The 22,049-nt window shown below is 43.2% G+C and overlaps 1 protein-coding gene across 1 annotated transcript in view; it reads left to right on the forward strand.

Annotated features, from left to right (window-relative positions):
* The window catches only part of GGT5 (gamma-glutamyltransferase 5), a 107,565-nt gene that overhangs the window by 59,556 nt on the left and 25,960 nt on the right, over nucleotides 1–22,049 (forward strand). Inside the window, exons 7-9 of the mRNA XM_030218115.1 lie at nucleotides 3,490–3,626; nucleotides 4,107–4,282; nucleotides 9,008–9,111. Of these exons, the coding sequence (XP_030073975.1) occupies nucleotides 3,490–3,626; nucleotides 4,107–4,282; nucleotides 9,008–9,111 (417 nt within the window). The remainder of the gene's footprint in view (nucleotides 1–3,489; nucleotides 3,627–4,106; nucleotides 4,283–9,007; nucleotides 9,112–22,049) is intronic.

A 22,049-nucleotide genomic window follows, 5' to 3' on the forward strand; every position in this document is an offset into this window, starting at 1 on the left:
TGACCAATTCCTGGATGTTACATTATAGACTGAAGTTAAACACCAATAAAACCAAATTTTTATTACTGGACAATGACCCTGACCCACAATTAGATCATATCTTTTTAGGGGGGCCTTTTAATAAGGCGTGCTCCCGTTTTTGGCGCGTGCTAAAATTGGATGCACGTTAAATGTTAGAAATAGGAATACATTGGCATCTCTAACATTTAGCGTGCACCCTATTTTAGTGCGTGCCAAAAACGTGAGCGTGCCTTAGTAAAAGACCCCATAAATGAGCTAATCACAAAGATATCATTGCCTTCCTTTCAAATCTACAGTACCTCTTCAAAAACTATATGAATAAATATCACCAAAACTCTACAATTGAACACAAAAGTTACCACTTCCTTTGCTACTTAAGTACATAACTATTGCCATACTGGGAAAGACCAAAGGTCCATCGAGCCCAGCATCCTATTTCCAACAGTGGCCAATCCAGGTCACAAATACCTGGCAAGATCCCAAATCTATCTCTTCAAAAACTCTATGAAATATGAACTATAGATGCCCTCTCCACGTTGCACAACACTATTGTAACTCCACCAAAAATGCAAATTGTAAGCCACTTTGAACTGAAACTTGTTTTTGGATAATAGTGGAATACAAGAATGCATAAATAAAATGGGACAAGATATGCATTATCTCCAGAAGTTAAAATATTTGGGGTTCATATAGACCAAGCCCTTTCTTTAGAACCAGAACAAAGCCCTAATTAAAGGTGCTTTTTTTCACTTCTAAGGAATTTGAGTCGAATCAGGAAGTTCTTTCACTTTGATCAGTGTAGGTTACTGGTGCAAGCACTGCTTTTAGCTAAACTAGATTATTGTAATTTGCTATATTTGGGTGCCTCTAAACAAATAATTCGTGGACTACAATCTAAACAAAATACTGCAGTCAGACTCATTTTTTCATAGAAGTGAGGATTCTGTTCAAATTTTCTTGTCTATTATATAAGATTTTAAGGGTGGAATGCCCAGTTTATATTATAGATCATTTGGAATTCATAACTAATAACAGAGAAAGAAGATCGTGTCATAATGTTTTTTATTCTTCCATCAATTAGAGGGGTAAATATATTCAAATTACATGTATTTATTAGGATTTATTTACCGTCTTTTTGAAGGAATTCACTCAAGGCGGTAAACAGTAAGAATAAATCAAACATGAGCAATAGGCAATTACAGCAGTAACAATATTCAGATAACAGTACAAAGTATGGCATAGTATACTACTTACAATATCAACACAATACGTAATAGAATATTTTAATTGACAGTGAAAGCTATATAGCAAAGATGGAATATATAGTATATGTAAGCTTAAGAAGAGTTAGAAAGTAAGGTGACTAATTTGAAGAAAGTTACACATGAGGTCAGAAAGATGACATAGATAGGTAAGAGAGCAAGAGGAGTTAGAAAATAAGGTGACTAATGTAACGAAAGGTGCACATGAGGTCAGAGAGATGGTTAAATATTATCTCAGCTAGGGTAGGAGTAGATAAACATGTCCTGCTGCAGTATGTGAAGCCCATGTCACTCCTTGTGTGTGTGAGTGAGACTAACAAGTTAGTTACTTGTTCCATTGAAGGCCTGGTTGAAGAGCCAAGCTTTGACTTGCTTCCTGAAGTAGAGATAGTCTTGTGTTAAGCAGATCCTTTCAGGCAGTGCATTCTAGAGTGTGGGGGCTACTCTGGAGAAGGCTCGCTTGTGGGTATCACATCGTGTAATGTCTTTTGGAGAGGGTGTGGTTAGTGATAGTCCTTGAGAGGACCTTAGTGTCCTTGGCGGTGTGTAGAGGATCATCCTATTCTTCAGGTACTCAGGGCCATTTCCTTTCAGGGCCTTGAAGATCAGACATAGAGTTTTAAATTTAGCCCTGTATTGTACTGGTAGCCAATAAGATTTTGCAAAAATGGTGTGATGTGGTCACATCGCTTGCAACCTTCTATGAGTCTTGCTGAGGCATTCTGAATCAAGTGGAGCTGGTGCAAGCCCTTTGTAGTCAGACATGATAGTTTACTTGCAGTACAAGCTCCTAGGGCCTGGAATTCTTTTCTTTTTCATATTAACTTTTAGGATGATTTACTTAACTAAGAAGAACTTGAAAACTATGCTTTTCAAGGAATTTCTGACGATATAATTTTTAAAATCTTTTTGCTAATTCTCAAAAAACTGTCTTGGTCTCTTTTACTTGATTGTAAACCACTCTGAACCTGGCAGGTACTTGCAGTATAGAAATTTGTTATAAATGTTCTTCTCACCTCTCACTCCATACTCTGAACCTGATATCCTGTTCTAGGTTATGTTACTCCCACTTCTTTCTATTCTCTGATCTCGATATCCCATTCTGTTGATTTCACCTCTCACTCCTTACTCTGACTATGATGTCCCATTCTAGGTTCTGTCACTCCTGCCTCTCTGCAAATTCCAACCCTGATGTCCCATTTGGGATTCAGGTACTCCCATTTCTCTCCATACTCTGACCCCAATGTTCTGTTCTAGGTTCTGTTACTCCCACCTATCTCCAGAATCCGACTCTAATCCGGACATCCTATTTGGTGTTCTGTTACTCCCATCCTCCATTCCATACTATGAACCTGATGTTCCTTTCTAGGTTCTGTTACTCCCACCTCTCACTCTATAATCTGACCCCAATGTCCCATTCTAGGTCTGTTATTCTCATCTCTTCCTCCATACTCTGACCCAATATCGCATTCTAGGTTCTTTTACATAGAAACAGAGAAAATGATGGCAGATAAAGGCCATCCAGTCTGCCCATCTATACCATCTAGTATCTCTTCCTAAGCGATTGCACGTACTTGTTCCATACTTTCTTGAATTCAATACAGTCCTCGTCTCCACCACCTCCACTGGGAGGTTGTTCCACACATTCACCACCCTTTCCATAAAGAAATATTTCCATACTCTGACCCTGATGTCCCATTCTAGATTCTGTTACTTCCACCTCTCACTCCGTGCTCTAAACCCAGTGTCCTCTTTTGATATTCACACCGTTCACCGGCCACCTAATATCACAAATTTCTCTATATGCTTCTTTCTGATGCTTTTTTTTTTTTTTTACTGGTGTTCAGGTTTCTAGTAATTTAAAATATAACTTGCATTGTAGCTATTGATTTTGAGCACATTTTGGAAGGAGCTCTTGAGATGTGTGACTTTGGATATACTTGGTCTTGTCCCACTATCTTTGGCCAATGAGAACATTGGAGCCCAGGGGTTTACTAGAAAAGTCAAAATCTGTATTGCACTGTTACTTTTAATGTGAATTATTGAGTAATTGATGGCAGAAGCTGAGGCAGGAGAATACCATTCTGTGGAAAGGATTATCTGCTTTCTACAGCTCAGGACTTCTGTATCAGCAGAGAGTTCCTTCCACTCTTCCCCAAGTTCTCTTCATTAAACTGCAGTGTTTATCACTTTATTATTTTTGAAGGATATAACTTCAGCTCGGACTCCTTGAAGAAGGACAGTGACAAGATTGAGACCTTCCATCGTATTGCAGAGGCTTTCAAGTTTGCCAATGGACAAAGAAGTAAAATTGGGCATCATGTTGGGGACAGCTGGAGAGTGGTGAGTGGTGTGTAACAGTGTAATAGTCCATTATCAAATATGTCCAAAGGGGCCAAAGGCTTCTTTCCTTTTTTGAAACTTTTTCATTATTATTTAAATCACTTTTATCTTGCTACCTGGCAGCAGTGGTTTCTAGAGTGGAAACCATGACTGAGCCTTTAGCACATGCTGCAGGACGTTTCTAGCTCCTGACATCAAGTAATTCTACACCAAGGGAATATACCTGATCATCATAACTCATCTGAATCTCAGGAGGACATCAGATAGTGATGGTTTGGGTGATCAAGCCTGAAGGGAGTGCTAAAGGGGATAATCATTTTTCACCGTTACTCCTCTGGTCATTACCTCTCATTGTTGCCCCCTAGCTTTCTGATGTGACCTGGAGAAAAGCAGTGGCTCCTGTTTCTGCCTTGAATACCACTAACTATTGACAGTAGTCTATTCATCCCTCATCTCTGTGATTTCTTTTTTCTTTTGAAGTTGCTGTCTGACAGTTTTGCTGACTTAGTCAGGAGGCGGATTGATGGGTCTGGAAGCCACCCTCTGAGCTACTACAATGTCACTCAGCTAGTGGGAGAAAGTTTTGGCACCAGTCATATCTCAGTCGTGGCTGAGGATGGTAGTATGGTATCTGCTACCAGCACAATCAACCACATGTAAGCAGTAAGGAGTTATGAAGAAATTGTGCTTCATTTATTACACAGACAATAAACTAAGGGGTCCTTTTACTAAGCTGTGGTTAAAAAAAGTGACCTTTTCATTCCCTTACATGGGTTTTTCCTGTGCAATAAGGCCATTCTTGCACACAGTCAGAAAATGGCTGATTTTCCATTTTCCTAATTAATGACCACGTGCTAATGTTGCCAGTAGACCACAGCATTAACAAAAATTAGCATGTGAGCCTTAACCACCATCTATTTTATAGGCGGTAAGGGCTCAAGTGCTAATCCTGATTCATGCTGTCACGCCCACTCTCTGCCCTCCAGACACATCCCCTCAGAGAAAAATGTTTTAGCAGGTGCTTTGCACACTCACATTGGGCTTTTACCGCAGAATGCATCAGCGCATCCCGTGGTAAACCCTTTTAAGCTGTGGTAAGCACACGCTAGTGCTGCTTAGTAAAAGGAGCCGTAAAGGAGGAGGATGGTGAAACTTAATTTATATTTATCAAAAGAAGCAAATTTGCCCCCCTGATTACTAAGCGGCGTTATTGAATAGGCTGTGTCGGCATTAGTGCATGGCAGCCACTAGTGTAGCTTAGTAATCAGGGGGGGCTGATGTTTTCAATTTTTGGAACTTTTTCAACTAAGGTGATACTTTTCACCAAGTTTTGTTTCATAAAAAGGTCAACAAATATTTTTAAAAGGTGTAAATGTTTATAAAATTCAGCTGGAATTTGAATTTTCAGCTCAGATATATGACACCTTTTAAAGATATTTATGGGTTGTTTTTTTAATTGCATCTACTAGAGGATACTTCTTTTGATAAAATAAATTAAGATTCATGATTCAGCTTCTTTCATTTTTGAGCAGTAAGGAATTACCATTGAAACATATTTCTCCATAGAAAGGATAGTAGATGATCGAATGTCCTCCCAGTGGAAACCGTGGAGACTAAAAAAGCAACAAAATTCCACAGAGCTTTACTGCTTTTCACTTCTTCAGACCACTGTGGTATCTGAATTGCAATTTGGGGTCAGTCCTTGCAGGCACATTGCCTGGGGCTCACACACTGTTCTCTTCCTGCTTGACTCCTGCTTCAGTGGTGCTAGCGTGTTAATTTGGTCAGAAAACCAAAAGCAAAAAATTCTCAGGTACAGAACCACAACTGAAAATACCAAAAAAACAACAGACTTTGTAAATTAGCTAATAAAATGAAACACAACTAAATAGTTAAAGGAACCCTCAGATAATAGTTTCACCACCCATGTCCACCAAAAAATTGGCTCAAAAGTGGCTCATTAGATTATCTTTCAGCGGGTTCCAGACATCATAATAGAAAAAGGCTCAGTTTAAAGCAGTGCATTTTCTAGCAGAAAAGGTGCTGGTATCAAATGCTAGGCCACCCTTCAGGGATGGGGTGATCGCTGAGGGACCCACCCTTCAATAGCCAGGTCCCCTGCAACCAGTCACAGAATCTATGACAAGGCAGAATTGGTGTGTAGAGTCTGAGCTCTTCCGTTAAAACTTGAGGTCCATGGGTCAATTTTAGCAGACAGTGGAAAAGGTGCCGGTACTCAGTACCCCCTCAAAAATAGCCCTGGCTTAAAGTGTCGATTAACTAGCATGTGAGCCCTTTGCAGCACTTCATGTTAAGCTCTCTGGAAGCTACAAAAACTTTTTATGGATGTTTCCTGATTTAACTAAAAGTACACAAGATCGTAGAAAGTCATTTCTTCAGATGCGGCAACAAGCGCCTGCAATTGGTGCCGAGTTGAATTTGAGATTTCCTTGCAAATGTTGTGTGACTTTGGGTTCTCAGAAGTTTATCTTTTTTGACCCTAATCAGTTGAAATCATTCCTGGAAGCCAAGAAGTCAGAGATTCCTATACCTGCAGGCGAATAAGAGCAGATGAAGATTTTGTATAGATAGGTTCTCTCTCAAGTTGTTATTATTATTATTATTATTATTATTTTTTAGGTTTGCATGTTCACCCTTGTTTCAGGGATTTTTTGTTGTGGTCTGATATAGCACTTATATTTTTCTTCTTTGTAGTTTTGCTTTATTATTCTGTAATATTGACTTACGGTGCTTTTCTTATCAAGTTGATACTTGTAATGTTTTGTTAAATGCAATAAATAATTTTTTTTAACTCTCTGAAAGTCTTTGCCACAGTATGGTTGTTGCCACTGAGTTCTTTGAAAAAGTTTCAAAATTAAACCCATGGAGTTGGGTTTCTGATTTATTTTGTGGTGGTGGTGGTGGTGGTGGGGGGGGGGGGGGGGGGGTACATATTGTGCAGCAAGAAGTCATCTGATTTTGAATATTGAGTGAACTCGCTGGCAGTGACTCCTGCTGATGACTTTAAACGTTGAGGTCTTCTGGAGCAGATAAGTGTATAGTTTATCAAAATCTTCAAAACATGTACTTTTTCAAAATAGAGTGCTGATTAATGGACACTTTAAATTGAGCTCTTTTTTCAAATTAAGAGTTTTCAATAATAAGAAAGAAATCAGGCAATATGCAAGAAACAAAAAAAACATTCCTCATTAAAGCATAAAAGTCCACTTAATGGAGGATTGCATAGAGTTGCGAGAGTTTAATATTACAAAAACAAAAATAAGGACGTTGTGTAAATTCTGCAGACAAAGATTGTGCCCTTTTTATACTTATTTGGAGCACATATTAAATAGAGTCTGGAAGTCGGAGATAGGTAACGTTCTAGCATATTTTCAAAGCACTTAGCCTTCCAAAGTTCCATAGGTTTCTATGGAACTTTGGAAGGCTAAGTGCTTTGAAAATATGCCCGCTAATGAGCAGCTTTTGTAGTGGTGAGACTAGGATCTGAGGGCTCCTTTAACAATTTAGTTTGGTTTCATTTTCTTGGATAATTTACTGAGGGGCCCTTTTACTAAGCTGCGGTAAAAGGGACCCTGCTCTACCGGTGGTGGCCATTTTTGCCACGCGCTGAGGCCCTTTTTACCTTAGCCGGTAAAAAGGCCGAAAAAGGAAGTGAAACAAAACAACCAAAAAAGGAGGAAAAAAACCTCACGAAGCCGTGAGAAGTGAAAAGAAGACAGTGAGGTAAATCCAAGGAGGATAACAAGGAAGTCTTTATTGAAGACTAGTAAAAAAAGGCCCGTTTTCGGTAGGCAATGAAATGGATGCTAGCAAGGTAATCCCCCACCCTCCCTCGCTGTCTCGCTCTCTCCCCTTCGAGACCCACGCCTCCCTCCCTTCCTTCCTTCCAAGTTCCAGACCCCCCTCCCTCCCTTCCAGTTCAAGGCCCCCTCACGCCTCTCCCACCGAGTTACAGACTCCCCCCTCCCTCCGATTTCAAAAACACCCCTGCCACGACCCTCTCAACCCCCCATTTCCATCGAAACCCTCCCCCGCCGCCGTCGTCGTGTACCTGTGCTGATGGGGGACCCCAACCCCCGTTAGCCGAAGTCCTCTTCTCGTCTGCGCCGGCGTTGCTTGCTGAATGGTCTGATCAAGTTTCTGTGCGTGCGTCTGATGTCAGACGCACGCACAGAAACTCGATCAGATCATTCAGCAAGCAATGCCGCAGCAGCAGAGAAGAGGACTTGGCTGTCAGGGGTTGGGATCCCCCGTCAGCACAGTTACACAACAGAGTTGACTTGCGCTGCTATGTTGTGATTGGGCACAGTCGCTGCTGACGCACCCGGAAATGGGAGACGTCATCATTTCAGGAGATGGATACAGAAGCACGAATGCCTCAAGGCTTATGTCCACGCAGTCAGCTTCAGAACGTTGGAGGTGTGTTTTATTATATAGGATGCTTAAAAACCGACCCGACAAAGCCGTGTTGGGTTGGTTTTTAAGCATCTTCAATAAAGACTTCCTTGTTATCCTCCTTGGATTTACCTCACTGTCTTCTTTTCACGAAAAAGAAATGGCCATGCGGTAAGATTGCACTTCCCATGTGACCATGGGGGAGGGAGCATTTACTGCCACCCATTGAGGTGGCAGTAATGGCTCCCACACTAACCTGGCAGTGACTGCTGCGGTAAAAAATAGGGAAATGGGATGCACTGGGGGTGGAAGTACAGCAGGTACCTACGTTGGGCCGCCGGTAGTTCCGGATTGCCACGTAGTAAAAAGGCCCCTGAATCTGTTGTTTTTTAGTGTGTTAATCTGCACATCCACATCTTCAGAAGTTGAACAGCACTAAGGGGCACTTTTACTAAGCCGCGTAAGCGTCTATGCACGCCCAACATGCACCAAAATGAAGTTACTGCCTGACTACCGCATCGCTCTTACGGTAATTTCATTTTTGGCGTGTCCAATACGTGCATCTCAAAAATATTTTTTTATTCTCGGATGCGTGTAACAGGCGTGCACAGGTCATTACCACCTGGTTACTGTGTGAGTCTTTACTGCTAGGTCAATGGCTGGCGGTAAGGTCTGAGACCCAAGATGGACGCGCCGCACGTCCATTTTCGGCAAAAATTTTAAAAAGGCCATTTTTACAGGCACGCTGAAAAATGGATTGGAGCGTGCCCAAAACCCGCGCCTACACTACTGCAAGCCATTTTTCAGCGCACCATTATAAAAGCACCCCTTAGTACTGAGAAATAATGTGCCACATTGACACAATGCAGCCTGGCAGGGTGATTGGTTGTGCTTGTTAGGGAAGGATGATTATTGCATTTCTCTGCAGGTTACAGCTTCTCTCTTGCTTGTTTCCTTCTAATCAGATTTGGTTCCATGGTCTACTCACCACGTACTGGCATCATTTTCAACAATGAACTTGCTGATTTCTGTAGGATAGTCCATGTGCCTGGCAGTCGCATCCAAAATGGTAAGATCTCTCACCCAGGCATCCTGACCGTCAGATCTTAAGGTCATATGATTTACATGTAAGAAGCTTTTATAAGAATGTAAGATGTGCATCCTGGGTCAAACCCAAGATCCTTTGAGTCCCAGATTCTGTTCTAAGGTCACAAAGAGGGGCATAATCGCCGGCGATCTATGTTGGCGGCAGCGCTACAGCTGGCCGGAACCGTATTATCGAAAATTTTTTTTCAATAATACAGTTTAGCCCGGCCAAATGCCGTGGAGTTCGCCGGGTTTGAGATGGCAGGGTTTGTTTTTCAGCGATAATGGAAAGTTATGTCGGCCATCTCAATCCCCGGCCAAATTCAAAGCATTTGGCCATGGGAGGAGCCAGCATTTTTAGTGCACTGGCCCCCCTGACATGCCAGGACACCAACCAGCCACCCTAGGGGGCACTGCGGTGGACTTCAGAAAAGCTCCCACCACGTGCATAGCTCCCTTACTTTGGGAGCTGAGCCCTCCAAACCCACTACCCACAAATGTACTGCACCCACTAAAATTGCTCCAGGGACCTGCATACAGCCTCTAGGACTTATTGCTGCTGTATAACTTTGGCACACCAGTTCATACCTGAAGACTAATCTCTCTGAAAAAGTCCTTTCTTGAAATAACCACGTTTACTCACAGTTAACTGCAGATCAGAGGCTGTGCCCCACTGGCAAAGAGTCCCCTGGTACTAAGATTAGCAGTAGGTCAGAGCTGGCACAATGGTATACAATGCCCTCTTTCAGCACCATTCAAGGTAAGAACTACGTTCTCTAATGTGGGTAACACAGGAAAGGGAACTAAAACTGGCTTACAAAAATGGCCACTACCGCATGGACTACAACAGGAAACAAAACAGGGCACACTCTGACCCAGTTAGCAGGGGGGAAAAGCACCATGGGAGTAGAGCCCAGTACCCTACACCCACCACAATGCATTGCTAATGTGACTCTCTGCAGGGCACCTAACAGAAAAGGTGTCACACTCACCCCACAGCCACATCGCAACCAGGGAAAGGCTGTCGGAGGATACAACACATTCTGCTGTCATGGAGGTGGGTACGGCATTTGAGGCTGGCATACAGACTGGAAAAAAGGTTTTTAGTTTTATTTTGTTAGTTTGGAAGGGGATTGGTGACCACTGGGGGGGTATGGGGAGGTCATCCCCCATTCCCTCCAGTGGTCATCTGGTCAGTTGGGGCACCTTTTTGAGACTTGGTCGTGAAAATAAAAGGACCAAGTAAAGCCGGCGAAATACTGCTTAACGCCGCTTTTTTTTTTCCATTATCGGCGAAAGCCGGCCATCTGGTAGCCACGCCCATGCCCGCCCATGTCCCGCCTTTGCTAATCTACCGACACTCCCCCTTGAACTTTCACCGGCGATGCGACGGGAAAGCGGCGATGCTGTCAAAAATGCCGCTTTCGATTATACCGATTTCGCCGCTTTTAAGAAATCGCCGGCCATCTCCCGATTTATGTCGGAAGATGGACGGCGATCACTTTCGATTATAAGCTGTATCAATAGAAATCAAACAAAACAAAACATGGAAAAGAAAATAAGATGATACCTTTTTTATTGGACATAACTTAATACATTTCTTGATTAGCTTTCGAAGGTTGCCCTTCTTCCTCAGATCGGAAATAAGCAAATGTGCCTGCTGACAGTGTATATAAGTGAAAACATTCAAGCATTACTATGACAGTCTGACAGGGTGGGTAGGAAGTATGCATGGGGACATTAAAGCATATCATTGATATTCTAACAGGGTGGGTGTGGATAGGTGAGGGGAGGGTGATCAACAGAGACATACAGCTTTATGGTTTATAATGGGCTAGGAACCCCAGATCCTTGTTAAGTCCTTTCTGGCATAAAACCATACAAGAACGTAAGACCTTTGAAGTCAGAATGATTGAATATTTTAACACCCAACAGAAAGGACTTAACAAGGAAAAATTTCTCTCGGGAAGAAAGGTTTTAATCGTTTAAGTTTCTACATTGAATAGAACATTTTCTTTATTATGGAGTTTACTTGGCTCTCAAGGGTAAGGTTACTTCGATTGTGACTCCGAGTATTTTTAGGCTGTCTGAGGCAGGGAGGGTGTGTCCTGGGGTGTTTATGGTTGTGGGTTTGTATTTGTTATGTTGAGATAAGAGGATGAGGCAGTGTGTTTTTTCAGTGTTCAGTTTCAGTTGGAATGAGTTTGCCCATGAGTCCATGATGTTCAGGCCATCATTGATTTCATTGGTTATTTCTGTTAGGTCATGTCTGAAAGGAATGTAGATTGTAACGTCATCTGCATAGATGAACGGGTTGAGGCCTCGATTGGATAAGGACTTTGCCAATGGGATCATCATTATGTTGAAGAGTATTGGTGATAATGGTGATCCTTGAGGTACTCTGCAGGCTGCTTTCCACGGTGGTAATATGTCTGAGTTTGATTTTACTTGCTATGTTCTGGTGGTTAGGAAACCCTTGATCCAGTTAAGTACATTTCCATCAATCCGAAAGTGGCCAAGGAGTCTTAGTAGTATATTGTGGTTTACCATGTCGAATGTGCTCAACATGTCGAATTGGAGGAGAAGTATGCTTTTACCTGTCCTGCTTGAATTTCGCCAGGAGAGTGACTAGGACAGTTTCAGTACTATGGTAGGGGCAGAATCCTGATTGTGAGTCGTGTAGTATTGAGAACTTGTCCATGTACTCCATAAGCTGTTTGGTCACCAAGCTTTCCATCAGTTTGACTACTAATGGGATATCTAATAAGCACACATTAGAACATTTAAATAAATTAGATATTACACTAATGCTTTTGAAATACACTAATGAATACACTAATGAAATGAGAAGAACGGTAAAAAAAAAACTTAGGGGGGCAACTGAGAGAGTAAAAACTGTACAACAGGCGTGGACGCTGTTCAAAAATACCATCCTGGAAGCCCAGGCCATACATATTCCGCGAATTAGAAAAGAAAGACGGAACTCCAAAAGACAGCCGGCCTGGTTGAAAAGTGAGGTGAAGGAAGCTATTAGGGCTAAAAGAAACGCCTTCAGAAAATGGAAGAAGGAACCGTCTGAAAATAACAAGAAGCAGCATAAGGAGTGTCAAAGCAAATGCAAGGCACAGATAAAGAAGGCCAAGAGGGATTACGAAAAAAAGATAGCATTAGAGGCAAAAAAACATAGTAAAAAAATTTTTGGGTATATTAAAAGCAGGAAGCCGGCAAAAGAATTGGTTGGGCCGCTGGATGACCGAGGGGTAAAAGGGGCGATCAAGGAAGACAAAGACGTAGCGGAGAGACTGAATGAATTCTTTGCTTCGGTCTTCACCGAGGAAGATTTGGGTGGGATACCAGTGTCGGAAATGGTATTTCAAGCGGACGAGTCGGAGAAACTTACTGACTTCACGGTAAACCTGGAGGACGTAATGGGGCAGTTTGGCAAACTGAAGAGTAGCAAATCTCCTGGACCGGATGGTATTCATCCTAGAGTACTGATAGAACTGAAAAATGAGCTTGCGGAACTACTGCTAGTGATATGCAACTTATCCTTAAAATCGAGCGTGGTACCGGAAGATTGGAGGGTGGCCAATGTAACGCCCATTTTTAAAAAAGGCTCCAGGGGAGATCCGGGAAATTATAGACCAGTGAGTCTGACGTCAGTGCCGGGGAAAATGGTAGAGGCTATTATTAAAAACAAAATTTCAGAGCACATCCGAGGACATGGATTACTGAGACCAAGTCAGCACGGCTTTTGTGTGGGGAAATCTTGCCTGACCAATTTACTTCAATTCTTTGAAGGAGTAAACAAACATGTGGACAAAGGGGAGCCGGTTGATATTGTGTATCTGGATTTTCAAAAGGCGTTTGACAAGGTACCTCATAAAGGCTACAGAGGAAATTGGAGGGTCATGGGATAGGAGGAAATGTCCTATTGTGGATTAAAAACTGGTTGAAGGATAGGAAACAGAGAGTGGGGTTAAATGGGCAGTATTCACAATGGAGAAGGGTAGTTATGGGGTTCCTCAGGGGTCTGTGCTAGGACCGCTGCTTTTTAATATATTTATAAATGATTTAGAGATGGGAGTAACTAGCGAGGTAATTAAATTTGCTGATGACACAAAGTTATTCAAAGTCGTTAACTCGCGACAGGATTGTGAAAAATTACAAGAGGACCTTACAAGACTGGGAGACTGGGCGGCTAAATGGCAGATGACGTTTAATGTGAGCAAGTGCAAGGTGATGCATGTGGGAAAAAAGAACCCGAATTATAGCTACGTCATGCAAGGTTCCACGTTAGGAGTTACGGACCAAGAAAGGGATCTGGGTGTCGTCGTCGATAACACACTGAAACCTTCTGCTCAGTGTGCTGCTGCAGCTAGGAAAGCGAATAGAATGTTGGATATTATTAGGAAAGGTATGGAAAACAGGTGTGAGGATGTTATAATGCCATTGTATCGCTCCATGGTGCGACCGCACCTTGAGTATTGTGTTCAATTCTGGTCGCCGCATCTCAAGAAAGATATAGTAGAATTGGAAAAGGTGCAGCGATGGGCGACTAAAATGATAGCGGGGATGGGACGACTTCCATATGAAGAAAGACTAAGGAGGCTAGGGCTATCCAGCTTGGAGAAGAGACGGCTGAGGGGAGACATGATAGAGGTATATAAAATAATGAGTGGAGTGGAACAGGTGGATGTGAAGCGTCTGTTCACGCTTTCCAAAAATACTAGGACTAGGGGGCATGCGATTAAACTACAGTGTAGTAAATTTAAAACAAATCGGAGAAAATGTTTCTTCACCCAATGTGTAATTAAACTCTGGAATTCATTGCCGGAAAATGTGGTGAAGGCGGTTAGCTTAGCAGAGTTTAAAAAGCGGTTGGACGGGTTCCTAAAGGACAAGTCCATAAACCGCTACTAAACGGACTTGGAAAAATCCAAAATACCAGGAATAACATGTATAGAATGTTTGTACGTTGGGAAGCTTGCCAGGTGCCCTTGGCCTGGATTGGCCGCTGTCGTGGACAAGATGCTGGGCTCGATGGACCCTTGGTCATTTCCCAGTATGGCATTACTTATGTACTTATGTACAATACTGCTTATGATATAGCTGAGGGTCCATGTACAGATATATAGATGAAGGACGCATTCCTTTATATCATCATAGAAAAATGGTTAACTCCTCCCCCCCCCCCCCCCCAAAAAAAAACCCCTCCCTCTTACACTGATGTCTGCTGTGAACACATTTGGGGTTTAAAAAATGCATTTATATTACAACGGGTGGGTTTTTAACTGTTATTCTATGTCGGAATCTGTGTACAGATAGGAGTTGGGAGCAACATGTTCTAGCAGAGATGGCCCAGTACCTCATTATAATATGCAGGGATGTAACTTCTGTACTGATCCTGAGGGGGAACATCAAATTACAGAGATATTGATGCTTGAAAGCTTTTGAGATCTCACACATAAGTACGTATTGCCATACTGGGAAAGGCCAAAGGTCCATCAAGCCCAGCATCCTGTTTCCAACAGTGGCCAATCCAGATCACAAATACCTGGCAAGATCCCAAAAAGTACAAAACATTTTATACTGCTTATCCCAGAATTAATGGATTTTCCCTCATAGCCACACACATGCACTTACAGCAAGGGGATGAACTCAGGAGTAAGATTAGGAAATATTTCTGTATGGAAAGAGTGATGGATGCATTGGAGCCGACTCTGTGGGTGCTTGAGCACCCCCAATATTAAGAAAGTTCCTTGTATGTGTCCAGGGAGGGATTGTTTTCATTGGGTTTATCGCCCCCAATAATTTTGAAAAGTTGGCGCCTATGGATGGATGCATGAAATGAACTCCCAGGGAAAGTGCTGAAGACAAGAACAATAAAAGAATTCAAGAAATTCCTTTCATACCTGAATGTTTCTCGCTTTGAGCTACTATTGAAATATCTGAGCTAAGTCCAAATAATAAAGAAAGAAAGCCAGAGAGCCCAGAGGATCCTTAGCTGCAAAGTGGGCTTAAGATATAGGCAAACTAGGCATGTGCCTAGGATCCAAACGTTTAGGGATCCCCTGCCATATGTTCTAATTTAGTGGCTTCCAAAGCAGATTTTTACCCTGGTAAGTCAGTTGCCAGCAGAACGAGATGAGCCAGAGCCATCACTGCCCTCAGAAATCTGTCTGTTCTCCCCACTTCTTGCGCACTGTCCTCCAGGAGCTGTCGAAAAGCCTCTTGCCTCCTTTCTGCTCCTCTACGTCAGAACCATGTAGGGCCCTAGACACTCACAAGTCCCATTTGCAGAGGAGAGCCAGCACAAAAGAAGGCAGCAGCAGGAAACAGGGCTGCCGAGGGGGGGGGCAGGGGGGGCCAAAATTCCCTGGGCCAGGCATTGGGGTCTCTCTCTCCTGCTCCTGACGGGACCCGAGTGATTGTGTCCTGACAGGAGCAGGAGAGAGAAAACTCCGACGCCGGACCCCCCTTGGAGGCTGGGGAGGACACAGAGCTTCCTCCAGCGCTGCTGTTCTGCCCATTGCTGAGTGACTGCTTTTGCTCTCAGGTGTGCATGCTCGATTTTGAAACTGAGCATGCCCTGAGAGGAAAAGCAGCCGCAGGGGCAGGCAGTCAGCACTGGAGGAAGAAGATGTCTTCTGCTAGTGGGGCCTGGAATCCCTGCTAGCTATGGTATTTCAGCAGCAGCAGCAGCAGCAGCGATGGGGGGGGGGGGGGGCTACAGCGATTGGCGACTTGGGGGGGGGGGGGCAGCGGCCCTGCTCCGAGCATGGTTCAGTCTCTCGGTGGCCCTGGCAGGAAAGAAACACTGCTTGCAGACTTCTGCCCACTGAAAATCGGGTGGGCAGATCAGGGAAATGAAGACAATGATTATGCAAGGGGTGGGGGGATGAAAAGGGTGATGTGATTACACCAGGGGGTTGAATAGAGGCTAGCCTACTGGTGTGCACATATTTGGAGGTTTTAAAAATGTATTGTTCACCTAGAGTCCACTAAAGGGTTAATCCTGTCCTACTTAACTGCCATCAAGTGTGGGAAAGTCAGAAGTCTATGGCCCTGCACCAGAAAGTACATTGATCAGACTGCATGGGCTTTGGACTTCTTATCTGCTGCTCTTCTGTATGTTTTTGTGCTCCTGTAACATATAGAGTATTATAAGAACATAAAAACATAAGACATGTCATGCTGAATCAGACCATGGTCCATTGAGTCCACCACCCTCTCTCTGACAGTGGCTAGTCCAGATCACAAGTACTGGCACATCCCAAAAAGTGGATCTATTTCATTTCCAGTGATGAACAATGGCTCTCCCAAGTCCACCTACATGGCTAATAACTTTTTATGGATTTTTCCTCCAGGAACTTGTCCAATCTTCTTTGGAATCCCATGATGTTGGTTGCCTTGACCACATCCTCCAGCAACAAATTCCAAAACTTAATTATGCGCTGTGTAAAAAAACAAAAAGAAAACTAACTAAACCTTTGTACAATTTGTTTTCAATCTGCCAGTTAGTAGATTCATAGTGTCCTCTCACTTTATGGTGTTTGACAGATTAAACAGCAGTTCCCTGTTTAACCAATTCCACTCAACTCATGATTTTACAAACTTCTATCAGATCACCTTTAAGTCTTTTCTCCAAACTGAAGAGCCTTAACTTGCTTAACCTCTCTTCATCATGGAGTCGTTCCATCCCTTTGATCATTTTGTTGCCCTTCTTTGAATCTTTGCTAGTTCCACTATGTCCTTTTTGATATGGAGTGACCCGAGATGCCCACACTGCAGTATTCAGCTGGAGATAACCAGCAGTCTTCCGTTGAATATTGCTGGATAGCCAATTAAGGGGCCCTTTTACGAAGCTGCAGCAAAAGGGAGCCTGCGCTGACATCAGCGTGTGTTTTTGATTTGCGCCGAGGCCCCCTTTTACCACAGCGGGTAAAAGGCAGGTCTTTTTTTTTTCCGATTTTCGCTGGGGACACATCGTTGCTGCAAAAATTGAATTATTTTTGTTGCATCGGAAATGGTACGTGCTGGGGGAGAGAGCTACCGCCGGGCTGCTGTGGTAGCCCGGCAGTACTTCTCATTTTGCAAGCGGTAAGCCCGTGTTGGGCTTACCACCGCTTTGTAAAAAGGTCCCTAAGTATCATGTAACTGGCCAGGAGCTGATCCTGGTCGGTTAAATGGTTTTACATATCGGGGAGATTGTAGGTATCCCGAAAACTTGATTGGCCGGATGTACTGTTCCCTCTAAGCTGAGCAGGAATCCTCCACCTACAGTACTGCCAGTGCGGGTGCTGTTTCACTATCACATTTTCAATAGTGAGAGACAGGCAAGCTCTGTAGGACTCCCCTAGCCATTGAAAACAGAAACACCACCTCCCCCCCCCCCCCCCCCCCCCATAGGCAGCAATGCAGTTGGAGGAATCCTGCTCACCTTAGAGGGAACAATGGCTGGGTGTGTTCCAAGGACTGGGTTGAGACCCCCTGAACTAGACTCGACTCAGTAGTATGGAATGCCCCAAAGCCAGATTGGTGAGAGTGGAGAAGAATTTTCTTTTCTATAAAACTTCTTAATTGGAGTAAAACAGCTCTTTCAATTAGTTTTGACAGAACCTGAATATCGGATACTGGTCTATAATTTCCCAGAGTAGACCTGTCCAAATTGCCTTTCTTCAAGCTCAGTCTAATCAGAGGTTTCTTTAATACTGGAGACAAATTACCCTTTTGTAAACTAGAATTTATAACCGGCAGGACCAAAGGATGCAAGGAACGTAGGGAATTTTAAAAAACAATTCTGAGGGTCATAATTAGAAGTAGTAGGATGGGACAAAAAAATCTTTTTGTCAATCCACAGAAGAAACATAGTTTATTAGCCACAGCACACTGGGCTGGAAATTTCAACATTTTCACAATAACTCCAAGATCCTTTTCTAGGGTGGCGACTCCTAACTCAGAACCAACATTTTGCACCCATAGATGGTGTTGTCTTTCCCTTTGTGCATCACTTTGCACTTGCCCACATCAAATTTCTTTTGCCATCTAGATATTCAGTTTTGTAGTCTCACAAGATCCTTCTGCAATTCCTCACAATCCTCAGCTGTTTTTACGACTTTGAATAGTTTTGTTTGATCTGAAAATGTGATGACCTCACTCCTATCTCCACTAGTGACCCTTTTCTATGTGGATCATTGACCATTCAGTCTTAATCTCCGTTTCCTGTCTTTTAGCCCGTTTACAGCCCACTGCAGGACATTGGCTCCAATTCCATGACTCTTTAATTAACAAAGTCCCTAATGAGAGGAAAATGCCTTCTCTGAATCCAAATACATTATGGTGCTCAAGTAACTTTGTAAGTCTATGTGCTTTGAAAATGAGACTCTGTGGGGTTCATTTTCAAAAGAGAAAAATGTCCAAAGAGTGGCATAAATCTGCATTTGGATGTTTTTCTCACAAAAACGTCCAAATTGGTATTTTCAAAACCAGTTTTTAGATGTGTTTCTATGAAGTCCGTCAGAATTGTGTTCAAATCACAAGGGGGCATGTCAGGGTTGTGTTAAGGGCAGGATCTGGGCGTTTCTAACACTCGGATGTTTTTATGCCATAATGGAACAAAACAAAAACATCCAGGGCTATAAGTTAGATGTTTTGGTCTAGACTTGTTTTATTAACGAATAAGCCACAAAAAAGTGCCCTAAATGACCATATAACCACTGGAGGGAATCAGGGATGACATCCCGTTACTCCCCCAGTGGTCACTAATCCCCTCCCACCCCACAAAAAATGTGATTAAAAACATTACTTACCTGCTTCTATGCCAGCCTCAGATGTTATACTCAGGTCCATTAGAGCAGCATACGGGTCCATGGAGTAGTCTAGTGGTGGGTGCAGTGCACTGCAGACAGGTGGAACCAGGCCCATACTTTCCCCCTACTTGTTACACTTGTGGTGGAAACTGTGAGCCCTCAAAATCTCACCAGAAACCCACTGTACCCACATATAGGCACCCCCTTCCCCTATAAGGGCTATTGTAGTAGTGTACTGTTGGGGGTAGTAGGTTTTGGGGGGCTCAGCAGACAAGATAAAGGCGCAATGGTGAGATGTATACCTGGAAGCATTTATTTGAAGTCCACTGCAGGGCCCCCTAGGGTGCCCCATTGCTCTCCTGGGATGTCTGTGTGGCCAGTCTGCTAAGAATGCTGACCCTTCCTACATCCCAATGCCTTGATGTTGTGCATTTTTCACTTTGACTTTTTTTTTCAAATGGACCAAAAAGATAAACACACAGAGCACAAAATCATCTAGCAAACAGCCATTTTTGAAAAAAAGATAGACATTTTTTCTGGTTTGAAAATGGCTATATTCCCCACTTGAATTTTGGACGTTTTTAGCAAAACCACATTCGGACTTAGACATCATACCAAAAATGCCCCTCCACATCAACCAGGTTTGTTTACACCTTCAAAAATCTAATAAATTGGTAAGGAAAGACTTGCTTTAATAAAAGTGAATTTTAAAGATTGTTTTTCAACTCTGTCTTGACTGACCAGTTCACTCGGGGTCTGTATTGTTGATTAGAGGTAATTCTGTTTAAAAATGATTTGTGTGAAAATAAGCTGGAATGTGGAAGATAAGGCACATCTCTGACCAATTCAGTTTGTGCAGGAGGGAAACAGGATATGCTCGGAGTTCAAGAGATGAGCCACCTGGCCATTGGTTTGTTTACTTGGGCTGGAAGCATGTGACTGCATCCTCGTGTACATTCTTGTAATTTTCCTTAGCTCTGAAGTCTTATAAAAAGGGAGGCTTGTTGCAGCAGAGTTTTGAGGCTCATCTGTGGGTAGACGTATCGTGCAGAGGACTTGTTCCTGGTCATAAGGAGACTTCGGGCTTTCGCTGCAACGGGCCTCCCAGCTGATGAGATAAGGGCCTGAAATTCCTGACCAGTGATGTTGTATGTATAATATGTATATATCTGTCTTATTGCTTTCTTTTAGTTAGATGATTTAATCATTGTATAAATATCTTAATCATTGTAGATTTTAGCACCTCTAATAAAGGTCTCATTTACATAATACAAATCCAAAAGAATCCACGGTAATTATTGAGTAGTCTGTGTCAGTGAAGCAGGCTGTAAATCCATAGCAGTACACTTGCCATTGCTTAACCCATGCTGACTCATTCCCATTAAGCTGTGTCTATCAATATGGTCAACAATTTGGGGCCCAATATTCAGCAGGGTTTATCTAGGTAGGAGTGTCTCCTACTCGGATAAGTTTCACTCACAGGGTCATACCCAGATTTTCAGCAGTACTTACCCAGATAATGCCACTGAAAATTCAGTCAGGCTGCCTCAGCGCTATCTGGGCAGTGCCAGGATGGTCCAGGGGTGGAATCTGGGATGAGCCAGAACTTTCCCAATTTGAGGCAGTGTTCAGCCCACTAACTGGTTAACTGTTTGGCTAAAGTTAGTGCAACAAAAAAAGTTGAATATCCGGGTATAAAAAGCACATGGCAATCGGCATTTAAAAAAAAAATAAATACTGACTTCTGTGGGCTGTATATTGACTCATTTTTTCCTATAAGGACAGAAGACTTACCAAAGTCTCTAATGACCTGCTACTGGCTAAATCCAGAGGTCTTTATTCTATCCTTATCCTTCTTGACCTATCTGCTGCTTTCGACACTGTTGACCACACTATACTTCTGGATACGCTGTCCTCGCTTGGATTCCAGGGCACTGTTCTTTCCTGGTTCTCCTCTTACCTCTCACTTCGTTCTTTCAGTGTTCACTCTGGTGGATCCTCTTCAACTTCCATCCCGCTTTCAGTTGGTGTGCCTCAGGGTTCTGTCCTTGGACCCCTCCTTTTCTCCATCTATACCTCTTCCCTTGGTACCCTAATTTCATCCCATGGTTTTCAATACCATCTTTACGCTGATGACTCTCAGATCTACATCTCCACCCCTGAAATCTCAACCTCGATCCAGGACAAAATCTCAGCCTGCTTGTTCGACATTGCTGCTTGGATGTCTCACTGCCATCTAAAGCTCAACATGACCAAAACTTGAACTTCTCATTTTCCCCCCTAAACCCACCTCCCCTCTTCCCACTTTCTCTATCTCTGTTAATGGCTCTCACAGCCTCCCTGTCTCCTCGGCTCGTAACCTTGGAGTCATCTTTGATTCCACTCTCTCCTTCTCTGCGCATATTCAACAGGTCACCAAAACCTGTCGTTTCTTTATATACAATATTACCAAAATTCGCCCCTTCCTTTCTGAATACACTGCCAGAACCCTTATCCACACCCTTGTCGCCTCTTGCTTGGACTATTGCAATTTACTTCTCATTGGTCTTCCGCTCAGCAATCTCTCTCCTCTCCAATCTGTCCAAAATTCTGTGGCACGACTTATTTTCTGCCAGAATTGTTATACCCACACTAGCCCACTCCTCAAGTCACTTCACTGGCTCCCTGTCCGCTTCCGCATTCAGTTTAAACTTCTCATACTGACCTTTAAATGCATCCACTCTGCAGCCCCCCATTACCTCTCCTCTCTCATCTCTCCCTACATTCCTCCCTGTGAACTCCGCTCACTGGACAAATCTCTCTTGTCGTCCCCCTTCTCCTCCACTGCTAACTCCAGGCTTCGCTTCTTTTCTCTCGCGGCACCTTATGCCTGGAATAGACTTCCTGGACCTATACGTCTAGCTCCATCTCTACCTGTTTTCAAATCTATGCTGAAAACCCACCTTTTCACTGCTGCTTTTTAGCTCCTAGCCACTACTCAATTGCCCTCCCCTTGTCCCTTCCTTCCTTCTCACCCATTACTTTCCCTCACCCATAACTGTCTTGTATGTCTGTATTATTTAGATTGTAAGCTCTTTTGAGCAGGGACTGTCTCTTTGTATCAGGTGTT

This window comes from Microcaecilia unicolor, chromosome 11, assembly GCF_901765095.1.
Source record: "Microcaecilia unicolor chromosome 11, aMicUni1.1, whole genome shotgun sequence".
NCBI lineage: Eukaryota > Metazoa > Chordata > Amphibia > Gymnophiona > Siphonopidae > Microcaecilia > Microcaecilia unicolor.